General features: G+C 39.2%; 1 protein-coding gene across 13 annotated transcripts in view; it reads right to left on the minus strand.

The window, feature by feature from the left end:
• The window catches only part of lrrfip2 (leucine rich repeat (in FLII) interacting protein 2), a 139196-nt gene that overhangs the window by 100442 nt on the left and 16552 nt on the right, over window positions 1-22202 (minus strand). For all 13 annotated transcript variants that reach the window (XM_060822913.1, XM_060822911.1, XM_060822912.1 and 10 more), the window contains exon 3: window positions 4379-4465. In XM_060822913.1, coding sequence (XP_060678896.1) covers window positions 4379-4465 — 87 coding nt within the window. The remainder of the gene's footprint in view (window positions 1-4378; window positions 4466-22202) is intronic.

The raw sequence follows: 22202 nt of genomic DNA on the forward strand, positions 1-22202 counted from the left end.
GCTGAATCTTCCACCGCAGAATTGATTTGCTTGATCCATTTCATTCAGAACACATCTAACCAAAGCCTCCTTCCTCATTTATCCAGAAGCAAAAAACATAAATATGTAACAAGAATATTCTTCAGAATACACATGGAGATCGCAGTACAAAGTCCCCTATTCCAATTACTTTCAGGTTTTGCATTTCTCTGTATTCTCTAACCACCAATTATTGGCCAAGATATTGATAGAACAAGTCAGCAAAGAACTTAATCTAACATAACGGTGCCAACACTTTTCAAAGTTCTAATGTGAAAATTTGATTCTTGACGTGGGCGCCAGAGACCGGGTTCAATTCCCGCCTCAGGTGACTGACTGTGTGGAGTTTGCACATTCTCCCAGTGTCTGCGTGGGTTTCCTGCGGGTGCTCCGGTTTCCTCCCACAGTCCAAAAATGTGCAGGTTAGGTGAATTGGCCACGCTAAAATGCCCGTAGTGTTAGGTGCAGAGGTAAATGTAGGGGAATGGATCTGGGTCAGTGCGCTTCAGCGGGTCGGTGTGGACTTGTTGGGCCAAAGGGCCTGTTTCCAAATTGTAAGTAATCAAAAAAAAACTTATCCAGGATAGCTTCTACCTCCACACTAATATTCTCTCCATCACTGTCACATTCCTCCTTTATTTCCTTCGTTATCTTTCTTAAACACCTTCCATCAAGAAATACTTCGTATCCAGTCCTATCCTTTAAGCTAGATTTCCATTGTGTTTTTGCTTTGTTCTCTACAACTCACTTAATTGCCATACTTAGTGCATTCACATACACATACAGTCAACATAATCTCAATCACACTGCAATCCCTTTTACTCTTACCGTGCATGATTTTTTGAAAATCCAATACTGTTTGCCATTCAATTACTTGTGCGCTCTGTTTTGCCTCCTGGTTCCCACTACTGCAGAAGAAGCATTTTCACTTAAAATGAGACTTGGATACAATTATGCACACATCCAATTTTGAAGCAACCTGTATGGTGCCCATTTTGAGGTGCAAGTTAACTTTTATAAAAAGGCAGCCCTTTAGTGAACTATGGAGCTCTTGTAGTGCATTGGCAGTATCCAACCTTTGAGCCAGAGGCCCAGGTTCACGATCCATCTGGGCGAGCGGTGTGTACCAATATCTCTGAATAGGTTAACTAGAAAATACTTTTTTGTACCTTGCTCTTCAGTTTCCCTAATATGACAACAAATGTGTATCAATGTGTACAAGGCTATTGCCAAAGTTATTGCTTGAAGATCAGAGAACTGAAGACATTAAAGGTTTCTGCACAGTATCGTGTTCAAGCAAAAGAGCATTCTGTTCCAATCAGCCACTTCATTAGGTTAACGAATCTCCAAAAATTACTTCAATTGAAACATGCAGAATGGAAAAAACACATGGTATTTTATGAACATGGAACAAGAGTAGGTCACTTCACCCTTCCAGCCTGCTCTACCATTCAACAAGATAATGGCTGATCTGATTTAATTTTAACTCTAGATTCCTGCATATCCTGGATAATTTTAATCTTGGTAATCAAGAATCTATCCACCTCTACCTTAAGGGTTATGTAAAGATTCTGCATTAACTGCCTTTTAGAGAATTCCAAAGACACTCAACCTCTGAAATTTTTTCCTCATCTGTTTTAAATGGGTACCTGCATATTTTTAAATGATAATCCTCAGTTGTAGGTTCTCCCAAGAGAAACATGCTTTTGTCATCCATCCAGTCAAGTCTCCTAAGGATCTTTTATGTTTTAATTAAGTCAGCATTGACTTTTCTAAACATCAGACGATACAGGCCTAGCTTGTCTCACATTGCTTCAAGGCAACCCACTTGTGAATATTAGTCTAGTAAGCCTTCTTTTCATTGCTTCCAATTGTTAACATCCTTCCCTGAGTCAAACATGAAGACTGCACACAGTACTCCAGATGTGGTCTCAGTGTCCTGCATATCTGCAGCATAACTTCCCTGCTTTTGCATTCAATTCCCTCATTCGATTAGCTTACTTTTGTTTTTATTCCAGCTTTTGCAAAGTGAGCCTAGCAGGCTATTAGCAGTGCTTTAGGTCATGCAGTGCATTTTTTTAAAGCATATCCAAACTGAATGAAGAAAAAAGACTTGCTTCAATTAATAACAAAGATGATTTTTGTGTAGCACCTTCAGATATTTTATATTGAATGCAAACACTAAACTTAGTTACAATTTATGGACTGTCACTGCAAAGAAATATGCAAAACATATTTGCACACAAAACACACAGTCAACATAATCTAGTTTTCAATAATCCTCCACAATTCACCACGCAAAATGAAAAAAAAAGCTTGCTTCCACTTAAAGAAGCAGTTTCAGCTACATTGTGCTGAATGCAAAAACCTGTACTGTCAGAGAGACTCCCCACCCTATATGTTTTAGTTTGAGTAAACCTCATTTTATTATTCCCACTGAAATGTTACATTACATTTGTAGGTATGCAAAATTCAATCTTAAATAAAGACTGGTTGTCCCAAATGTGTCAGCATGGAAACTTTTTTTAAAAATAGAGACTGCCACATGATTCAGTACTATTCTATCCTAGAATTTCAAACTATGTTGAGTAAAGTATGGTATTGGTCAACAAGGCAGAATTGCTAAAGAACATGTTTGAATTCCCAATGGTTATCACTGATTGTAGCATGAATTAAACAAATTCAATGTATTCTAATCAATTATTTCTTATTGCACAGCTATGAAAATTCATTTCATTGTCCAAGTTGATCTTGGCTACTGACAAGCTTGAATTCCGTTTATCTATCCTGTTTCTATTTTCTGCAACCTCTAGAATCTTGGTCAAAGAAATTTGAATTGGATCAGCATTCATGATTTTTTTTTCAGAGTTGCAGGGAGTTCTGGATTTACATTATTCTGAGAACAAAAACGTTTGATTTCACAACTACATAGCTTAAGTTATGAAAATATAAAATAATTACCAAAAATATAACAATGAGCAAGGAGGGCAATTTTTAAAAAAGCACACGGACAACATAACTGGTCAAAAAAAATGTTTAACACATCACAAACTATTAGAAAACAAGAAGGCACACAAACCTGAAGCAGTAATATGCACTAATGGATACATGACCACCAAACAATAGCAAGCAATTAACAGATGCAAGTGAACACTGCTTAATTAACCACAAGATAAAGTAACTAGTACATTTATCTTCTAAATAATAGGCTCTACAACCAGAGGGCCGTCAAATATTTCAAATAAATAGAAGCGATTTTAGGCACAAGCTCAAAATGTTCTGTTGCAAACACAGAATGAAGACTTTTAAATTGATGGGGTGGTGGAATTATACCATATATTGAAAAAAACCCTATTTATCTTAACAAGAGACAAAAGAAATTAACGTTAGAGAATGGGTCATTCATTCTTCTTAACATGGTTGCTCCTTGCCACCATCTAGATCTATATCATCAGAAGGAATATCCAAATAGGAAAATTCAAAGCTGTTTTTGGATCGATGTTACAAAGATAAGTCCACAGGTAATGCTTTCTGCCATTTTAAATCAGCTCTTATTTTATGAGAGACTTTGAGACACTGCCAACAAGATGAAGCATGCTGAAATTTTGTGTTATGCCCTGACTGATACAAACTAATTTAGGAACAGCATATCATCTTGGAGTTGAGGTGTTCCAGGCTTTTTATAATGGAAAATAGCTTCACATTGAGTCTCTGTTTTCATCCTCTAAGCATTTGCTTGTCACCATAATGGCACTCTAGCAGTTGAACTCACATTGTGCCTTTTCAGCTGGCAAATTGGAGTTAATGGAAGCTGTTGAAATAAAAACCTAATTGCCCCCAAGCTTGAATCTTCAATTATTCACTGTCTACATTGTATTTTCCATGGCTACTAAGTTGGCAATATTCTGGCAGGTGAAGGAACATTTTTACTTTGCAAGTAAACAAATATACAGAAAGGCTTCTAACGGATGCTGTTTCTGACCGTCACAGTTGACTTTGTGCTTCCGATCACAACTAACCAGGAGGGAGAAAGTGAAGCCAAAAGCTTAATCTGCCATTCTAGATCTTTGTTCATCTCTTATGTACTCCTACAACTAAGACCACAAAAAAACTTACTACACACACTATAGATTTACCTGCAGCTCATGTTAATACATGTTCATGCAAGTATAAACAAGATCATGTGTGTGAGCTTACAGATCTGGTTCAGGCAAGGTCTTTGCCTATCCTGTCTCAGAGCAACAGTACTTCACTTCTAGTTGAAGTGACCGCCTGAGGGGTACACATTTTTCTTGGGTCATCACCTCAGTCTTTCCTCCAGCAACTACACATTTCAATATATCATGACATCTGCTTGTACCTCTTTCTGCTGTCGTTCCAGTTCTTTCATTCGGATATCTCGAGCTTCTGCTCGGGCTGCCCGCTTCGCTGCAAGCCTGGCTTCTGCCTACAAAAGTAAATTAACATTTGTTAATTCTATGCTATGCAGTGGCAAATAAATGTGGAGAAAATACAAGAGTTAAAGTGTGTTGCAATACATAATAAAAAACTATTCATACTGAAAGCAGTTTCCAGGATGTTTAAAGCAATGCTTCCCAAACCTGGACTCACTGTGATTGCATTTTGAGGCTTCACATGTGGTGCTGCTGAAGACTCCACTATCATACCACGCTTTCAATTCCAAGGTAATTTGAAAAAGAATTATGTCATTTATACATTGCAACCAGCCGCTAGAATTGAAATTACGATAGGCCAAAAAGCAGTCAATACCTAGTATTGAGACACATCAGGTCTCAACAAATGTGACATTCAACTTGGGATTATGCTTGGTTAACTGCTGGTAGCCAGTTAACATCTTAGAAGAGACATAGGGTTGCTTTGTATGAAGCACAAGACATACACAAAAACAACTTAAATAGTTCCCTTTCAGTGGGGTTATCTGGGATAAGGGGATTTGCCTTAAAACTAGCATTAAACATTTGGTCCAGGAAAAGCAGGGCTCGATTTACAATGTGTTACCTAAATAGTCATAATAGTCCCTCACTTGCTGAATTGAATGTGACATGAATTTGCAATCACACTCCAGCTGATGGCAAGGCAGGGAGTGGGGGAAAAAAAATGTAGTTATATTCTACTGGTATATTCACTTAGAGCAGCCTCGACAACCACAAAAATATAAATAAACTAAATTTTGAATTTTTATTTAAAAAAACCATACGCAGGCACTTAGCATGAAGTCATGGGACAAAGTTTTAAACACAGCTTCAAGGTTTTATAGCCACTACTAGTATTGGAGGCAAAAAACAACATTTGTGATACTATCTGAACAACTTTGACACACTGCACATGTTGTATACAGTTTAAGGCCACTTCATATAACCACGCATACAGAGCACAGACCGCCACTCAAGATATACTGGTACCTGTTGCAACTTGTAGCCAAAACGTGTTGCTCTATTTTAGAACACATTAAAGTTGGACCAAGTCAGTCAAGGAAAACTAATTATTAGAAAAATGTGAAAAAAAATAGAAAACTTGGCTTTGGAGGAACCCAACAAATTTCTTGTCAATCTTATGCATGAAATTATTGGGCAGCTCAGGAGGGTGACAAAGTGAAGTGCTTTCATGTTTACTTGTGACTTCTACTTCGCTATCAGTGCGAACCGGGCAGACTTGCTGATACAAAAAATCATTTATCCTTAGTGGTGCTCATTAAAAAACTGACCTCATGTAGAAGTCAGACAAGTGAACAGTCTGTCAATTCAGTCCATTTGGGCTTGTTCAGACCATGATCAACACATTTGCAATGAGACAAATATCTAGGCACTTGCAAAATAACATTAATTACCTGTATCTTTACTGACTAATAATCATTTCAGGATGGATTCAGCCAGTTTACATTTAATCGATTGATCTACCCTGGCTAAGACCTGGACAGATCTTTTTTAATTAACCAGTTCAGAAACATTACTACACATCTCTAGAATAATTGAGTCCTGAACCACAAGAGGTTTCTAAGAATGATCCCAGGGATAAAGGGCTTGTCATGTGAACAGTTGAGGAGTCTGGGTCTGTACTCAATGAAGTTTAGAAGGATGATAAAGTATTTCATTTGAATGTACAGAATACTGATAGGCCTGGACAGAGTGCATGTGCACATTTTTCCACTCGCAGAAGAGACTAAGACCCAGAGGCACATCCTCAGAGTGAAAGGACAACCCTTTAGAATGGAGATGAGGAGAAATTTCTTCAGCTGGGGATGGTTGGTCTGTGGAACTGATTGCTACAGAGAGCTGTGGAGCCAAGACATTGATTGTATTTAAGGATAAATAGGTTTGGATTGGTAAGGGACAGGGAGAAAGCAGTAGTATAGGGTTAAACAGCATATCAACTATGATTGAATGGAAGTCTATACTTGATGGGCTGAATGGCCTAATTTCGCTCCCACGTTTTATGTCTTAATTGCTCAGTGTTTGAGTTCACAGATTGCAAAAAGCAAGAGAGGGGCTCGGAGGAATTGAAGTCTACGACTTCTATAAAGGACATGAAATGAGGATGAAACAAATATACAGACAAGCTCTGCAAGTTTGCAGCAACCTGACAGGTGGAATTTAACCGAGGAGAAGTCTCAACTTATTCACTTTGGTCAACAGAAAACCATCCCCTTTTAAAAAAAAGTCTAAAACTTGTACAACACTTGGGTGTGCACATATGAGAAACATTAAGTTAACAGGTAGGTACAAGCAGCAAGTGAATCAGAATCATACCACATAGGAGCTATGCTAAGTCTACACAAGTCCCACAGCCTTGAATATTAACATTGTAAGTGCTCTGTTACGTTCCCTTCTTGAGATTCTTACACACTTGATGCAAATGCAACACGCCAACTTCATGAACAGCCACGATTTAAGTACAAGCTTTTGGGGGATCATTTAACACTCTTTGCAATGCTTGCAGAGTGCGTCAAGCGAGCTCCCTGAACAAGGAAACCATCCCCCTTTATACAGGGTTTTACATCATTGTCAGTCATGCATGTAAGACATAACCCCTTGCCACTCCCCCACAGTCACCATACCGCCCAAAACAATGTAAAGTGATTAGATTATTTCCAGAAACAAAGTGTGATTAGATTATTCCTCAAAATAACATGTTATTAGGTTATTCCTTAAAGTGCAGCATTTACAGAGTATGATTATATTTTCACATCCTGACTGCAAGATAGAAAAATACACTGTCCCAGGACATCCAATTTCTTATATGTCAGCAGAACAAACTCTTAACATCTCATGCTCAACCATGTCCTTTTCAGATAGTAAATGACATACTGCCCTTTAATGCAAGTGGACTGGAGGATAGGCATCAAGATATGCATGGTTTTGAGGAAGCATGTTTTTCTCAAATCATACAGGGTATTGGTAAAACTACGTCTGTAATACCAGGATATGAACACACAAATGAGGAGCCTTTTGTACTCCTCATTTGTGCCCCACCATTCAATAAGACCATATGCTATCAGACTATAGCCACAACGATGTTCCTACCTACCCACAATACGCTGTGACTTCATTCTAAATCAAGCATCTACTTTCTTCAGCCTCAAAATATATTTATGGCTGTGCCTCTTCCATAGATTTACAACCTTCAGAGAAATAATTCCTCCTTATCTAAAACAGGAAGCTAATTTTTAAAATGTGCTGACTTATTCCTAGGTTTAAGGGCTTATCTTATACAGAAAGCTTGAACGAATAAGGATTCAATCAAATGGAGGTTTGAAAAATCAGTAATGTTCTCAATTAAACAAAGTTCTTGAGAAGACAGATGAGTTTGGATACTCAGACTGTTTTGTTTTTAGTGGGGCAGGGGGGTATGTTGGGAGAAGGAGAGACACTAGAACTAGGTGACATTACTTCAGTGACAAGAATAAAGCAATGGCCTTATTTAACATGTCAAGATTACAGTGGTGCTGGAAAAGCATAGCAGGTCAGGCAGCAACAGAGGAGCACGAAAGTCAACGTTTCAGGCAAAAGCCCTTTGTCGGGAATCTTCATCAACATGTTATTCAACATGTGCTGAGTTGTTTTTCAACTCTCCAAGATCTGAGCCATTTTCTTCCCTCCCCCCAAAGATGACCCTCTTTCCAAGAGTCATTTGAGTGTGGCAATGTAGAAGCAGCTAGGTCTTCAATTTTACTTAAGGCGGAGTCAGATAGAATTTGGATAGACAAGGGAATCAAGAACAGAGTGTAGACATGAAAATGGAGCTCAGACCACAACAAGATCAACTATGAACTTATTCAATGGGTGAGCAGGCTCAGAAGAAAGGAACAGCATACTCCTACTTCTATTCTTATGTCCCTTAACACAAGTCTGTCAACAAGTTGGAGGTGCTATCCTTTAAGTATCCATTCTGTCAAGTTCCCACAGGATGTCACATGATCCCAAAAGATCACATTTCACGCTTCTAAATGCAGGCTCAACTGCCCAACCTTTCCTTAAAAGCTAACTCCTTCATACCAGTAATAAGTTCAGTGAACATTTGAATGCAATTATGCCTTTCTTAACAAGGAAAGAAGAGATGGTCTCACTCAGGCCCTGTACAATGATATCAAAACCCAGAGAAATTTGTATGCTAGTATGCCATTCCCCTTGCAATTTGCTTTTCTAATTACATGGTATAACTTCATACTAAGTTGTTGAGTCAGATATCCTTTGAGCCTGCAATGAATTAAGACATATGCGGATTGGGTGGGAAAATAGAATCAAGGCAGATCAGGCATGATCAGGCTTGGGGTCCAGTATAGTCTATTCCTGTTCCTACTTCTTCCATTCTTAAAGGAATGGAGTTAGAGAGTAATAGAAATGTACAGCACGGAAACAGGTCCTTTTGGTCCAATCTGTCCATGCCAACCAGATATCCCAATCTAATCTAGTCCCATTTGCCAGCACTTAGCCCATATTCCTCTAAGTCTTTTAAATGTTGTAATTGTACTAGTCTCTGCCACTTCCTCTGGCAGTTCATTCCATATATGGACCATCTCTGCATGAAAAAGTTGCCCCTTAGATCTCAAATTTTTCCCTCTCACCCTAAACCTATGCCCTCCAGGTCCAGACTCCTCCACCCCACAGCAAAGACCTTGTCTACTTACCTTATTCATGAAGAAAAAGTATTAAAATGGTGTATCATGCTGGTACATGTCTTGTGATCATCGTGACACATAAGACTGCTAAGAAATGTTACTCAAAGATGAGGATAATTTGGCAAGCAGAACAACTCGGTGAGATCGATAGCTCCGTGGTTAGCACTGCCTTGCAATTCCAGCGATCTGGGTTCGATCCCACCCTCAGGAGGTGGTCTGTGTAGAGATTGTACATTCTCCCCATGTCTGCATGGGTTGTCTCAGTGTAATCTGGTTTTCTCCCACAGTCTAAAGATGAGGTGGATTGGTCATGCTCAAATGTCTGTAGTGTCAAAGGATATATACGTTTGGTGGATTAGGAATAAAAGATTCAGGGCTACAAGGGTCAGGATGGGATGCTCTCTGGAGGATCATTGTGGATTTGATGTGTCAAGAGGCTGCTTCCACACTGGAGGGATTCTACAATGTGATACAGGGAAAGCTAACAAAGAGTAAGTGCAAATACCTGGACTGTAAAGGATGGCAACTTGGCAATTGTTTTGCAGGTTTTAAAGATTGAAGCAATAACAACTCAAATTCCAACAGCTGAAGGCAGAAATGTATCATGCATCAAATTACTGAGGATTTAGAGGTTTATAGAGTAATCAAACCCAGGCAAACAAGAATTTAAGTAATCTAAAATGCTGTCTCTCAGATTTGGTCACTACTTCAATTTGGACAAGGCCTTTAAACAGAAAAAAATTGAGTTTGGATGCAGTATATCTCAACTCAAGGAACAGTGCACTTTTGTTCACCACTATTACACACAATCATAATGTTCAATATTCAAATTTAAGAGATTTCCGGTAAATAGTCAAGAGAATTGTGGCTAACTTGATAAACAAACAGACCACGATCATCTAAACAGGTACCATATTCAAAATAAATCAAAATATTAGTCGCAAAGCAAAAGGTGGCAGCTGTTGCGAAATATGAAATGCAAACATCAAATACACGAAGTACAGGCCAGGCGACAGGAAACAAAGTTGACATCTCAGATCAATGAAATTCTAATTTTGCCAATAACTCTGCTCTATGCAAGAGCCAGTTGCACAAGATCAGCACTTTTTACCTTATACATACAGACAGTTTAGTGCTCCAATCACATTTCAAACGATTTACTCCTACTTATTTCTATTTAGCATACTGCATTTGTGTTGATGATACAGTTACTCTGTTAAACAGCATGGAATTGGGCCCTTTAGCCCAACTTTTCCATGCTGGGCAGGTTTCCTAAACTGAACTTGTTCCATTTGCCTGAATTTGACTCATATCCCTGTTAACATTTGTACTTGTCCAAATGTCTTTTACATGTTGTAATTGCACCCACCTCTACCACTTGCTTTGGCTTTAAGGAATATCGCCATCCCATCTGCAAGTATGAGCTGAAAATGTGTTGCTGGTTAAAGCACAGCAGGTTAGGCAGCATCTCAGGAATAGGGAATTCGACGTTTCGAGCATAAGCCCTTCATCCTGATGAAGGGCTTATGCTCGAAACGTCGAATTCCCTATTCCTGAGATGCTGCCTAACCTGCTGTGCTTTAACCAGCAACACATTTTCAGCTGTGATCTCCAGCATCTGCAGACCTCATTTTTTACATCTGCAAGTATGACAATATTGTCATCCCAACTGTTTCTCTATCCTCAGCCTGCACTACCTTTTCAATGAAGCACAATGTGAGCTCTAAGAACACACTTTATCTTTCAACTGAAGATGTTCAGCCATTTGCACTGAACTTTTTTGACAATTTCAGATCATAACAGTTGTGATAATGTGCTTGTTTCCTTTACTAGGCAGAATGGAAAAAAAAATGTTACACTTTAAGACAATGGGAGCATCCTGCATGCTAACAATGGGTCCTGCAAAGTCCCATAAAAATTTGGATAAAGTCAGATTGTGCTTTAAACTCTCAGGCTGTGTTTTGAAGTGTTCCTTTAGTTCCAAATTGAGAAAGTGTCAAGCTTTCAAGGACAGGTTATCAGAATGTCAAACTAGGGACAAAGCTTACATTGCCATCGAGATGCAATTCAAGGGGAGAGGGGCGAATAAAATATCCCGGAAAATGTTCACACAGTTCATCTGTTGGGTCCAGGAGAGATGAAACACCTTGAGGCTGGAAGTCTCTGATTCAGCAAACTGTTTCAGGAGTGGAACCCTGTGCTTGGATTGGAAATACCAAACTGATAAGCAGATAAGAAGATGGAAAATTTGGCTAGCTTTAGCCACAGTAAGCAATCTCCAAGAAAACTCTCAGTATCAAAGATTGTAAAAAGAAACTATCACAAGAAAACTTTCAGGAGCTCAAATATTTGGGACAGGTTTCACAAGAATACCTAAAAGGACAATGTAGTGAATACCTATAACATGTTTTTTGCTCATTTGTGCTAAATAACAAAGGCAGTATATGTCCTAAACTTCATAATATAAGCCAACTACAAAAGATACCATTTAGCCATGAGTGCTTTTAATCTTTTGTTAGCTAATATCTTAAAACTTGTCTTGCCATTCTTTCAGCTGTTAACTAAAAGTTTGAATATCTTTCTAAAAGCTGCCTGTCTTCATAGATTGTAACAATGTGGATAGAGAACATGGGTTAATAGTAGCTACAAGTCTGAAACTTCAATGCTAGTTTCTCTGTTTTTCGAACAGAGACCCCTCTTTCTCAAGAATTCTGGGAACCATTTACTTCACTCATTTGTTAACTCGAGCCAGTTTGCACATGATTTGAATAATAACGTGAAAATTCTGTTTCGATCCACATGCTACTTGTCAATTTAATTTCTGAAACACTTTACCAAATAATTTTTTCTTCCTCTGTTGTTGGTCCTGACTTGAACTTGGAAATACGTTTTTTTCATCTTCACCTGTTCTGGCACTTTGAAAATAACTAGTAGGTGTCCTGTTGAAGGTGGAGGGAGTGCAACAGGGACTGGCAAATTGACTTCACCTGAAGATGATGTCATTTGCACAAATGCTAAATTTAATGTAAATCAAGAGTCAATGGTCAAAAAGGCTTAACAGCAAAGCAGGGAGAAGAATAGCACAGCAGGAGCTGGAGAGGTAAAGATAGAAACAGAGCCTGGATTGAGGCTACAATAGCAAATTGCTAATTAGTCATATTTGGACAGTATAACAAAAGACAGCTGCTCGTTATGAGCAAGTAATGAAACGAGTACAATAAAATAACTTATTTAAAATGTTTTGAGTTATGTGGAGAAATGATTTTTCTTGGATGGGTCAAATAAAGGACAATAGGGCACAATCTTCAGAATTGGGCCCTTTTGAATTTAGCTGAAAATGTGTTGCTGGTTAAAGCGCAGCAGGTCAGGCAGCATCCAAGGAACAGGAAATTCGACATTTCGGGCATAAGCCCTTCATCAGGAACTTTTGTCACATTAAGGCAATTAGAAATCTGGAACTTGTTCCCAATACAGCTGTGATGTTGGGAGAATTGGAGTTTTTAAGTCAGAGACTTGATTGATAAAGGCATTAATAAATGTGTAGAAATAATTTTGTCAATGAAATTGCCATGATGGAAAAAGCTCCACATGCTCAACAGTCCTACTCTGCTCTAAATGTTTCTTAAATTAAATCTAACACTAATCTTCTGCTTCATCTTACTTTCCCCACACAATTCCTACATCTACGGTGTTGAGGTGGATATGGTCGAGAGCATGAAATTCCTAGGAGTGAGGATCATCAATAATCTATTCTGGTCTACCCATGTTGACATGGGTCACAAAAGCACAGCAACACCTCTACTTCATCAGGAGGCTGAGGAAATTCAACATGACCGCAAAGACTCTTAAAATCTTTTAGACATGAACCAAAGAAAGCATCCTATCCAGGTGCATCACAGTGCAATGTTGCAACTACTCTCCCTAAGACCGAAAGAAATGTAAGAGCTGCGAACACAGCTCAGTTCATCAGCCTCTCATCCACTGACTTCATCTATACTTCCTGCTGCATTGGGAAAGCAACCAACATGATCAAAGACCTTTCCCACCTCAGCTATGCTTTCCTCATCCACTTTAGTCAGCCAGGAGATATGGAAGATTGTCGTCACATACAAATAGATCAAAGATCAGCTTCTTCCCCACCGTTTTTGGAGTTCTGAATGGGCATCTTTAATGTTAATGTTGATCTCACATCTTCTCAGCAGCTGGAACATTGTGCCTGCACTCTTTTACCCTGATGTATGCTACGTTCTGTCTGTAAAGCAAGCAAGTCAACACTCTTCACTGTATATGTGACAACAATAAAATCAGTCCTAGTAGCTGACCAGGTCTAGGACTACTTCGTTCCCATTTCCTGCACTTGTGCCCTCATCCCTTTCTCAGACACTCTCCCTCTCTCTATACCTCCCAAACATCCCCCACATCCCACCAGATGTTGTGAACATGAGTTTCCAACACTGCCTTATTTCTGATTAAAAGCACCTACAGAATTTTGGTATTGTTTGAGTGTTTATTGATACATTGATTTTGATTATATTTTATTTTCCTCAAATCTGTCCCACCACCTTAAATTACCTTATGCCCCAGGTTTCTTTGTTCCTGAATCTCTTTTAGATTTGTCGTTGGTGAAGCATGTAATAGAGACAGTTCCTTCCTCAAAGATCAGCTGCAGTCCATTATTCAACTGGTTGGATAACTGCATCTTGTACTCACCCAGTGCGCACCATCTGTGGCTCCACTTGGTGCTTGTGCACAACTGGGGCACACGTCAGTAACTATGTTAGTTTTCAGTTCAAACCAGACAAGGATTACCAGTGAGCCAAGTGTCCAAGGGGGAAGATACAAAGCCCATCTTCACCCACCATTTTCCAATACATCTAATAAAGGAAATGGTATGCCCTTGTCAACAAAAGCATTCCAGACAGTTATATGAACAGTAGGCTCATGGGTATAAGCAAAGCGCTGTGGGTGATCAAACCTCTTAGTGGTCTCAATTTGTCAAGCCATCAGTCTCAAGATGTGCAAGAAAGAGTGGGACTAGTCAACCACAATTTCTTTTTCATTCTAAATCAACACTCAAAACAGGCTATTCTTGTGTGCACAGGATATGAATTCCTTAAAAGCATCCCTTTATCCTGAAAAGGAATATTTTAGTTTTCAACTGTATGTTTGTTTCTCTTCGTCCTACACAAGTGCAAAGTCTGCTTGGCTCTTTTGAACGCACAAGCCACACTCAAAAGGAAACCAGACAATACAAATTGATATTTCTGGCTTAAGCAAAACTCACCACCGCTGCTAGCTGGTCCTCTTCAGCTCTACGTTGTTATACACACTCCTGGATGACCAAACAAAAGAACACTGGGCAAAATGCAATGGGCAGGGTTCAGCTTTTAAACCAACTCTGACATCTCAAAATGTTTGCCTATGAGCTGAGGGTCCTAACCAATCGCCTCATTACTCTATACCTGTTCTTTCAGAACAACTGTGACCATCAGTACATACGCCCAATGATCAATTCTGAAGTTATCAAGGAAAACTAAAATATGAAACTTAATAAAACTGTTAGAAATACAGGACAAGAGGGCTTAAAACGCAACGGTAGGAGCTGACTATAACACTTGCAGAAGGCAGGTCTAGGGAAATGCAACAGTGGCACCCAGGTGAGTCCCACTGGAATATTTTCATCACCGCATGATTAATGGATAGAAGGCAACGTACCAAAATACTTGGATGCATTCTATACCTAAACACTGGAAGCAGATGGATTCTCCTACTACTCAAAAGAACACAGTTTTTAGGATCACCAGAGTTTTGAGCGCAGTGGAGTATTCTGAAATACTTTGCTCCCAAGTGAAATTTACCATCTCATTGAAGAGACCAAGATGCACAAGAAACCCCAACAAAAGCAGGTATGCGTTAACTGTCATTTGCAAAAGTGTTGCAAATAACTCCGGCTCAGACTTGAGAAACAGTCGAACTCTAAAGAAAACCCAAGTGATAGTACTGAAGAAGGATCACCGAATCCAAAACATGAACTCTGCTTTTACTCCACAGATGCAACTAGACATGCAGAGTTCCTCCAACAATTTCTGTTTTTGTTTCAAATTAAACAGTCCAGGCAGTTGCCAGGAAACAGAGTAAACACACTAACGAACATACAAATGAAAACAAGATAGTTTTTGTTGAACCAATCAAAAGAAAGAAACTGTGACGAGAAAAACACAGCACAGCGGGGGAAACAATGATACATCAACTGCTAAGAAATCATTCCAAGGAATATGCACGGGATCAAACAAGTCTGAAAGATTCAAATCCATGCTGATCAGTATGATCTAAGCAATTTCTATGAAGTCCTCAAAACTGCACACTCATCCACATCGTTATTCAACTGTTCTCAATGCTGACAGGAATCTCTCATGCCAGCAGGACATCTATTAAGCAGTGCTGCTTGAGCACTTCAGGGTATACTTAACCATCCATCCACTGTAAACAGGTGAAAAGATAAGCTTCTAGACTGGTGCTAATTTGAAAACCCTGACAGAAAACCTTGTTTTGTGCATGTTGACAAAGCCATTAAACATATGTTCTCAAGCAAAGTTCAAGTGGGATCCCAGGAGCAATTTACACATTTTAAGGACCAGAGCTAGCTGTGAAACTCCCGATCATAACACAGAACATGGTGGGATCAATAAATCATTCGTGAAGAATTGAAGCATGCCACAATTGTTCACATGTACAAAGGAAAAGGACAAAGAACTGTACGATGACCTCAAGAAGAATCTTTGAGCTTAGAGTCTAGCAAAAGTCCTACTGAGATTAGGGTGAACTACACAGCATGTACTGCAAAAAATTCAAGTTGGTTCAGAAAAGCTGAAACAAATTACAACATGATCAAAGTTAAAAATCACACAACACCAGGTTATAGTCCAACAGGTTTAATTGGAAGCACACTAGCTTTCGGAGCGACACTCCTTCATCAGGTGATTGTCAATCACCTGATGAAGGAGCGTCGCTCTGAAAGCTAGTGTGCTTCCAATTAAACCTGTTGGACTATAACCTGGTGTTGTGTGATTTTTAACTTTGTACACCCCAGTCCAACACTGGCATCTCCAAATCATTACAACATGATCTTCAGCAATTACAAGAGAAATGTTACAAACAACAGATCCAAGTCTTTGTTCAGCTGAAGCCTCTGATAACGTAAACACAGAACACTTGTGGAAAGTCACTGACATACCTGCGTGTGCTGATACAGCGGATTCAAGATTCAAAATTACAGCCAGAATGCTAACTGCCGTCAACACATTGACCTCTTTCAAGTAAGAAGAGAACAATGTGAAGCATGGATATGTCATGGCCCGTGTTCATCAATACATTCTTGGCTGAGATGCTTTGAGACATTTGTAAAATTTGGAACAGATTGAATTGTCTTGGTTTGATGAGATTTCCAACTCTCCCAAGTGTTCATCATTGATTTGAAGGACGTAGGTCTCGCTGGCTGGCCAGCTTTTACTGTCCTTCTCTAGATGCCCTTGAGAAGGTGGTGCTGAACTGCCTTCTTGAATTACCACACTCCACCTGCTGAGAGTTGACCCACACTGCAGTCCAGAATTTTGATGCATCAACAGTGAAGGAATGGGATGTACATTTAAGTCAGGATGGTAAGTAATTTGAAGGAGAACTTGCAAGTATTCTTGTTCTCATGTATCAGCTGCCATTATTCTTCCAAATGGAAGGGGTCATGGATTTGGAAGGTGTTGTCTGAGGACCTCTGGTGAAATTCTGCAGTGCACCTTGCACTGCGCTATTGTTACTGAGCTCCAGTGTACGTTTATTTTTGTGATGCAAAGCAAGCATGCTGCTTGTCCTAGATGGTGTCAAGCTTTATGTTGTTGGAGCTGCATCCAACCAGGTGAGTGGAAAATATTGGATCACACTCCTGATTTGTGCCTTGCCGAAGATGAACAGGCTTTTAGGAGTCAGGAGGGGAATTACTCACTGTAGTCTTTTTAGCTACTGGCATGTTTTTGCAACCACTCTGTTCATGTGTTGGATCCAGGACAGTAGCAAATTGAGTGATGGAAACACCATCAAGGGGTGGTAGTTAGACTGTTTCTCACTGGTGATAGTCAAAGTCTGGCATTTTTAATGGGGCAAATGTTACTTGCCACTTGTCAGCCGAAGTCTGGACATTGTCCAGATCTTGTTGCATTTGAAATAGATTGCTTCAGTTTCAGAGATGATGGAACAGAAATTGCTGTCATTTGACAATGCATGTGAATTAGGAGCTGGGAACACATTCTTCAGTCCTTGAACTAGCTCCAGTTAATAAGATCACAAAGACACAATCACAAGTCATGGCCTACTTCAGCACTGTAGGGAATCTATGGTTCTATGGTCAAAGTGTTACAGTGTATAACGAGGCTATAAAGGCATTGCGCCTACAATAATTCATTCATTGAGCATCATTACCTAACCCACATCCCCCTCTTTCTCCCCATGCCCTTGCATACACAATGTAGAGAATGCCAAATACATCAGAATGTTGATTATCTTCTTGTATAGCTGAAGCATTATACAGTGATTCACAATTATATTCAGGATATTGATGATTTGGAGATGCCGGTGTTGGACGGGGGTATACAAAATTAAAAATCACACACCACCAGGTTATAGTCCAACAGGTTAATTGGAAGCACATTGGCTTTCGGAGCATCGCTTCTTCATCAGGTGGTAGTGGAGGTTACACCTTGAAAAAAGTGCATTTGAGCTCCTCAGAACAAGAAATGCTTCCGCATGGAAAAAACTGCCTGCAGAATGATTTCATGTGGGGTGGCTTTTGTGCCACAGCTGCCACAATGTTCTGGCTGACCAAAAAAAGACACTCACTCTTATTGCCTTACTGTGTGTTTAAATGTTGACACTGTTCATAGCCAATTTGCACACATCAAAATATCACAAAAAATAAAATGGCTGGCCGGCCAAATAATTTGTTTTACCATGAATGATTTAAAAATGCATATGAACCAGGAATAATAGAACAAACCTTTGGAGACCACCTTAGATGACAGATATACACTCAGTTTAACACTTTACTAGAAGGGAGCACCTCAGGTCAGGGGAATATTCTTTTTAGTGAATGGTGAAATTATGTACTTAGGTATCTGGAATGAGCTTAAGCCCACAATATTATAACTTGGAAGCAAAGTGTGCAATTCATGCCTCATGCTAACAAACCTCTATTCACTCAAGTATCTAAATTTTCTCTACACCATTCCCATTTGTATTCGTAATTCCCTTCCATATGTCCATCTCCAAAGATGAAGTGCAAAACCTTTGCTGGAGAGGGCAATGATTTTTCAACCAATCGATCATTGGAGATGCCAGTGTTGGGCGAGGGTGGAGAAAGTTAAAAAACACACAACACCAGGTTATAGTTCAACAGGTTTATTTGGATGTACAAACATTTGAAGCACTGCTCCTTGCTACCTGATGAAGGAAATTAGTCATCAAATTGGCCAATTGATCAAATTGGTCTTACTTCTAAGATATTTTTGAATACCAGATCATTCACTAAAAAACTGTATTTCTGAAGTCAATTCTCAAGCAGACTTACTAACAATGATGGTTTGAAGCAGTTACTAGTTTCTAGCAGATACAATAACTAGATTGGAGAGAACACAGCATACAATAAAAATACATGCTTGCTTTACAATAATGACCAGCACAGTTTTGAAAATGTTCTCTCTGCTCTACAGTGCCTGATCCAAGTACAATCCTCAGTCCCCAGCTGACAATCTGACCTTAAAGATGATGCCTCCAACAATGCAGCACTCCCTTAGTATTGTACTAGAAAAATAGCTCTGATTTTGTTTTGTTCAAACTCAATAAAATTTGAAACTAAAATCTTATGCCACTGAGGTAAGAGGATAACCAGTTCATTTCAGTTTTCTTTCATTACAGAAAAATGAGAAATAAATGGCCCATCATCTGGTGCCAGCACTCGGTTTCTCGTGTATCTGTCAACTGCCTCAGAGCTGAGGCAGGGCTAACTTTTATACACTAACTAGCCCAAGTGTAAGCTGCACCTGTCATCCCTCTGAAAGGGAAATCCTGTTGAGCATAAATTGAACTGAGCAGCTGATTATTCTGCTTTCATTTCTATTTATAGAGCTCCCAAGCATGTTAAGTTGAACCTAGCTCAGCAACCTGCCTGACGCACGAGCTCCTCAGATAGCATAATTATCTTTCTACCAGAAGCATCATTTTAATTTAGCAAACTGGACTATTATTTTCCTTTCACCACAGAATTCCAGAATTTTGATGTACTTGACATGTGTAAACATGTTTAAGATTGCACTTCAAATGTATTGCTGCAGGAAACAAAATCTCAGCTCTTCTTATAGTTTTTGCTGATGGAGCCTTACCGTCCAAAAAACATCGTGGTTCAAAACTTCTAACTGCAGAAACCACTGAAACAGAAAAAGTGATTCACTTATATGGACGAGAGATCAAAGCTTGGAGAAAAACCTGCATTAAAAGATAGCTGTCTAAATCCATAATTCTGATCCAACATTTTAGTTAAGCAAATTAGTTATTCTGGTGGAACACAGTACGTTTTCTCTAAAATGTAGTAAAAATGTGACAAAGATTAAACTTGGCTGAAGTGGAATGAATAATGGTCCATTTCAGCCACTAAGTTTTAATATGACTTTTTTTTATTCAGTCATATTCAATTATATCACATCTCAATGGGGTCATGCACTGAAAATCAAGTCCATCTTCCTGGAGGCATCATAAAAGTTAGCAATTTTATCCAAATACACCAAAGTTCCCCAATTTACTGATTTGTTCAGACACAGAAAAACAGGAAGTGATGACTAGGTTTCTGTACTTTATTTCTATTTATTTGCAATGAATACTTTCCATCTACAGATAAACAGTGTATAAAAGTGTGAACACAGAAAAGCATATAATGTCGCCATATACAGCACAATCTTAGGTCAAATGTACCTTTGTACCGAGGTTTTTATTTTACACAAAGTAGAAAAAGAATTATAAGGTAAGCATTACCCTCATAGATTAAGTAGAAAAATTAAAAAAAAAGATAATAGTTAACATCAAAATCCTTCTAAAATTCCTTTATGTTTCCAGTTTAAGTTTAAAAGTTCAGCAGTCTTAGCTGAGTCCTCTGTTTCGTTCGCTGTCCAGGAGACCACAGCTGCGTGCTCTTGATGCTGCCACAGGTATCGGGGACATCTCCCACTACTTGCTATTCCCATATTGGGCCACAATGCCATCACTGCTGCTGCTAAGCTGCCCGAATGGGCGAGGTCAAGCTCCCACAAAACCAGGATTTCTAGTGTAGCGTTCAGTCGCAGTAGCTGGGGTCTTGAAGCTGGATGTGGAAGCTCTTATCTGCCTCTCTGTTACAACTAAAAGCTAGGGTTATCTTTCCGCTGTTAGAATTGCATGAGAGACAAGCTATTTTGCTGCATTTGCCTTTACCAGGGATATGTTTATAGGATGTTACTTTCTTGGAACAATTAATTAGTAGTAGTTTGTAAATATACTACTTAGTTAAGCATTTGATAGAGTTACAGTTAAGCTGATTCTTTTCTATTTTAATTTTGTTTTTTAACTGTAAACTAGAAATGTGTTTTGCTTAAAGTCAAGTAGCATGACTAATCAAATTGCATATGGAGTGCAATGCTTTATACTTAGCTTTAACTAAGAAAAAGTTAGTGTCTAGGCTATCATAATATATTTTGAGGGAATTTCATCTGGACTACACAACTGCTACTCTATCTTCTACAGCCAAGCCAGTTCTGTATCCGTTTCACCAGCTCACCTGCCTACGACCAAAAATGCAATTTTTTTTCCCCCAGAAGAAAGGAATCCAGTCCTTCAGAAACTTCAACAATTTCCTGACTAGTATGCAGGCTCACTTGCTGGTAATTTCCCAGATTATCCCTATTGCCCTTCATAAACAAAGGAACAACATTGGCTATTCTCCAGTCCTCTATGACTAGAGAATAGCCAAAGAGGCTACAAAGATTTTGTAAAAGGTCCCAACAATTTTCTCACTTGCCTCCTTCAGTGTTCTGGGATAAATCCCATCATGTCCTGGTCTACCTAATGCTTTTCAAAACATCCACCTCGTTTTTTTATACTGACATGCCCACGATCAACATAACTCCCCCACCTCCACACGAACCATCCACCATGTCCTTCTCTTTCGTAAATAATGAAACAAAATATTCCTTAAGGACCTTAACTACTGCCTCCAGCTCCATGCCTAAGTTCCTTCCTGCGTCGTGGAGTAGACCTACAATTTGGTCATACTTAGCATCCGAGACTCCGCTATTATCTATACAAAAACAAAAAGACTCTACATTTCTGCCACAGTTATTATAAACTGCACAGAATCTCAATACCTATTGCGAAATGTTTAGAAACATGCCAGGTGTATTGCATTGAAACAATGTGGATGAAAACTATTAGACATAGTGCTGAAAATTTGGAAGTCCTCAATTGGTTGATTAAGCTCAGCTCAAGCAACACAAAACATTGGACATCAACCAGGATAAAGCAAACTGCTTGATTGGTAACACATCCACAAACATTCAGTCTTTCTATCACTGACACTCAGTAGTAGCAGTGTGTACCATCTACAAGATGAAGTGTACAAATTCACAAACGCGTCTTTCAACGGCATTGCAATTTTCCCTCCAAGCCACTAACCATCTTGACGTGGGACATGTAATGTACCTTAATGACTACCATCCAGTGGCTCTGTTCTCAACAATCAAGAAGAGATTCAAGATACTTGTCATGGCCCACATCAACTCTAGTCTCCTAGCCTGCCTCAATCCCCTACCATTTGCCTACTGACATAATAGGCCCACAGCAGACATCATATCCCTAGCACACCTGGACAACAAGGAAACCTAAATCAGACTCTTGCCCATTGAAGGTGGAACCGGAGTCAACACCAATATAACCTCCAGACTGATCTCAAATTTGAGACCTTGATCTCAGCTTCTCCCTC

Source organism: Hemiscyllium ocellatum, chromosome 4 (assembly GCF_020745735.1).
Source record: "Hemiscyllium ocellatum isolate sHemOce1 chromosome 4, sHemOce1.pat.X.cur, whole genome shotgun sequence".
Taxonomy (NCBI): Eukaryota; Metazoa; Chordata; class Chondrichthyes; order Orectolobiformes; family Hemiscylliidae; genus Hemiscyllium; species Hemiscyllium ocellatum.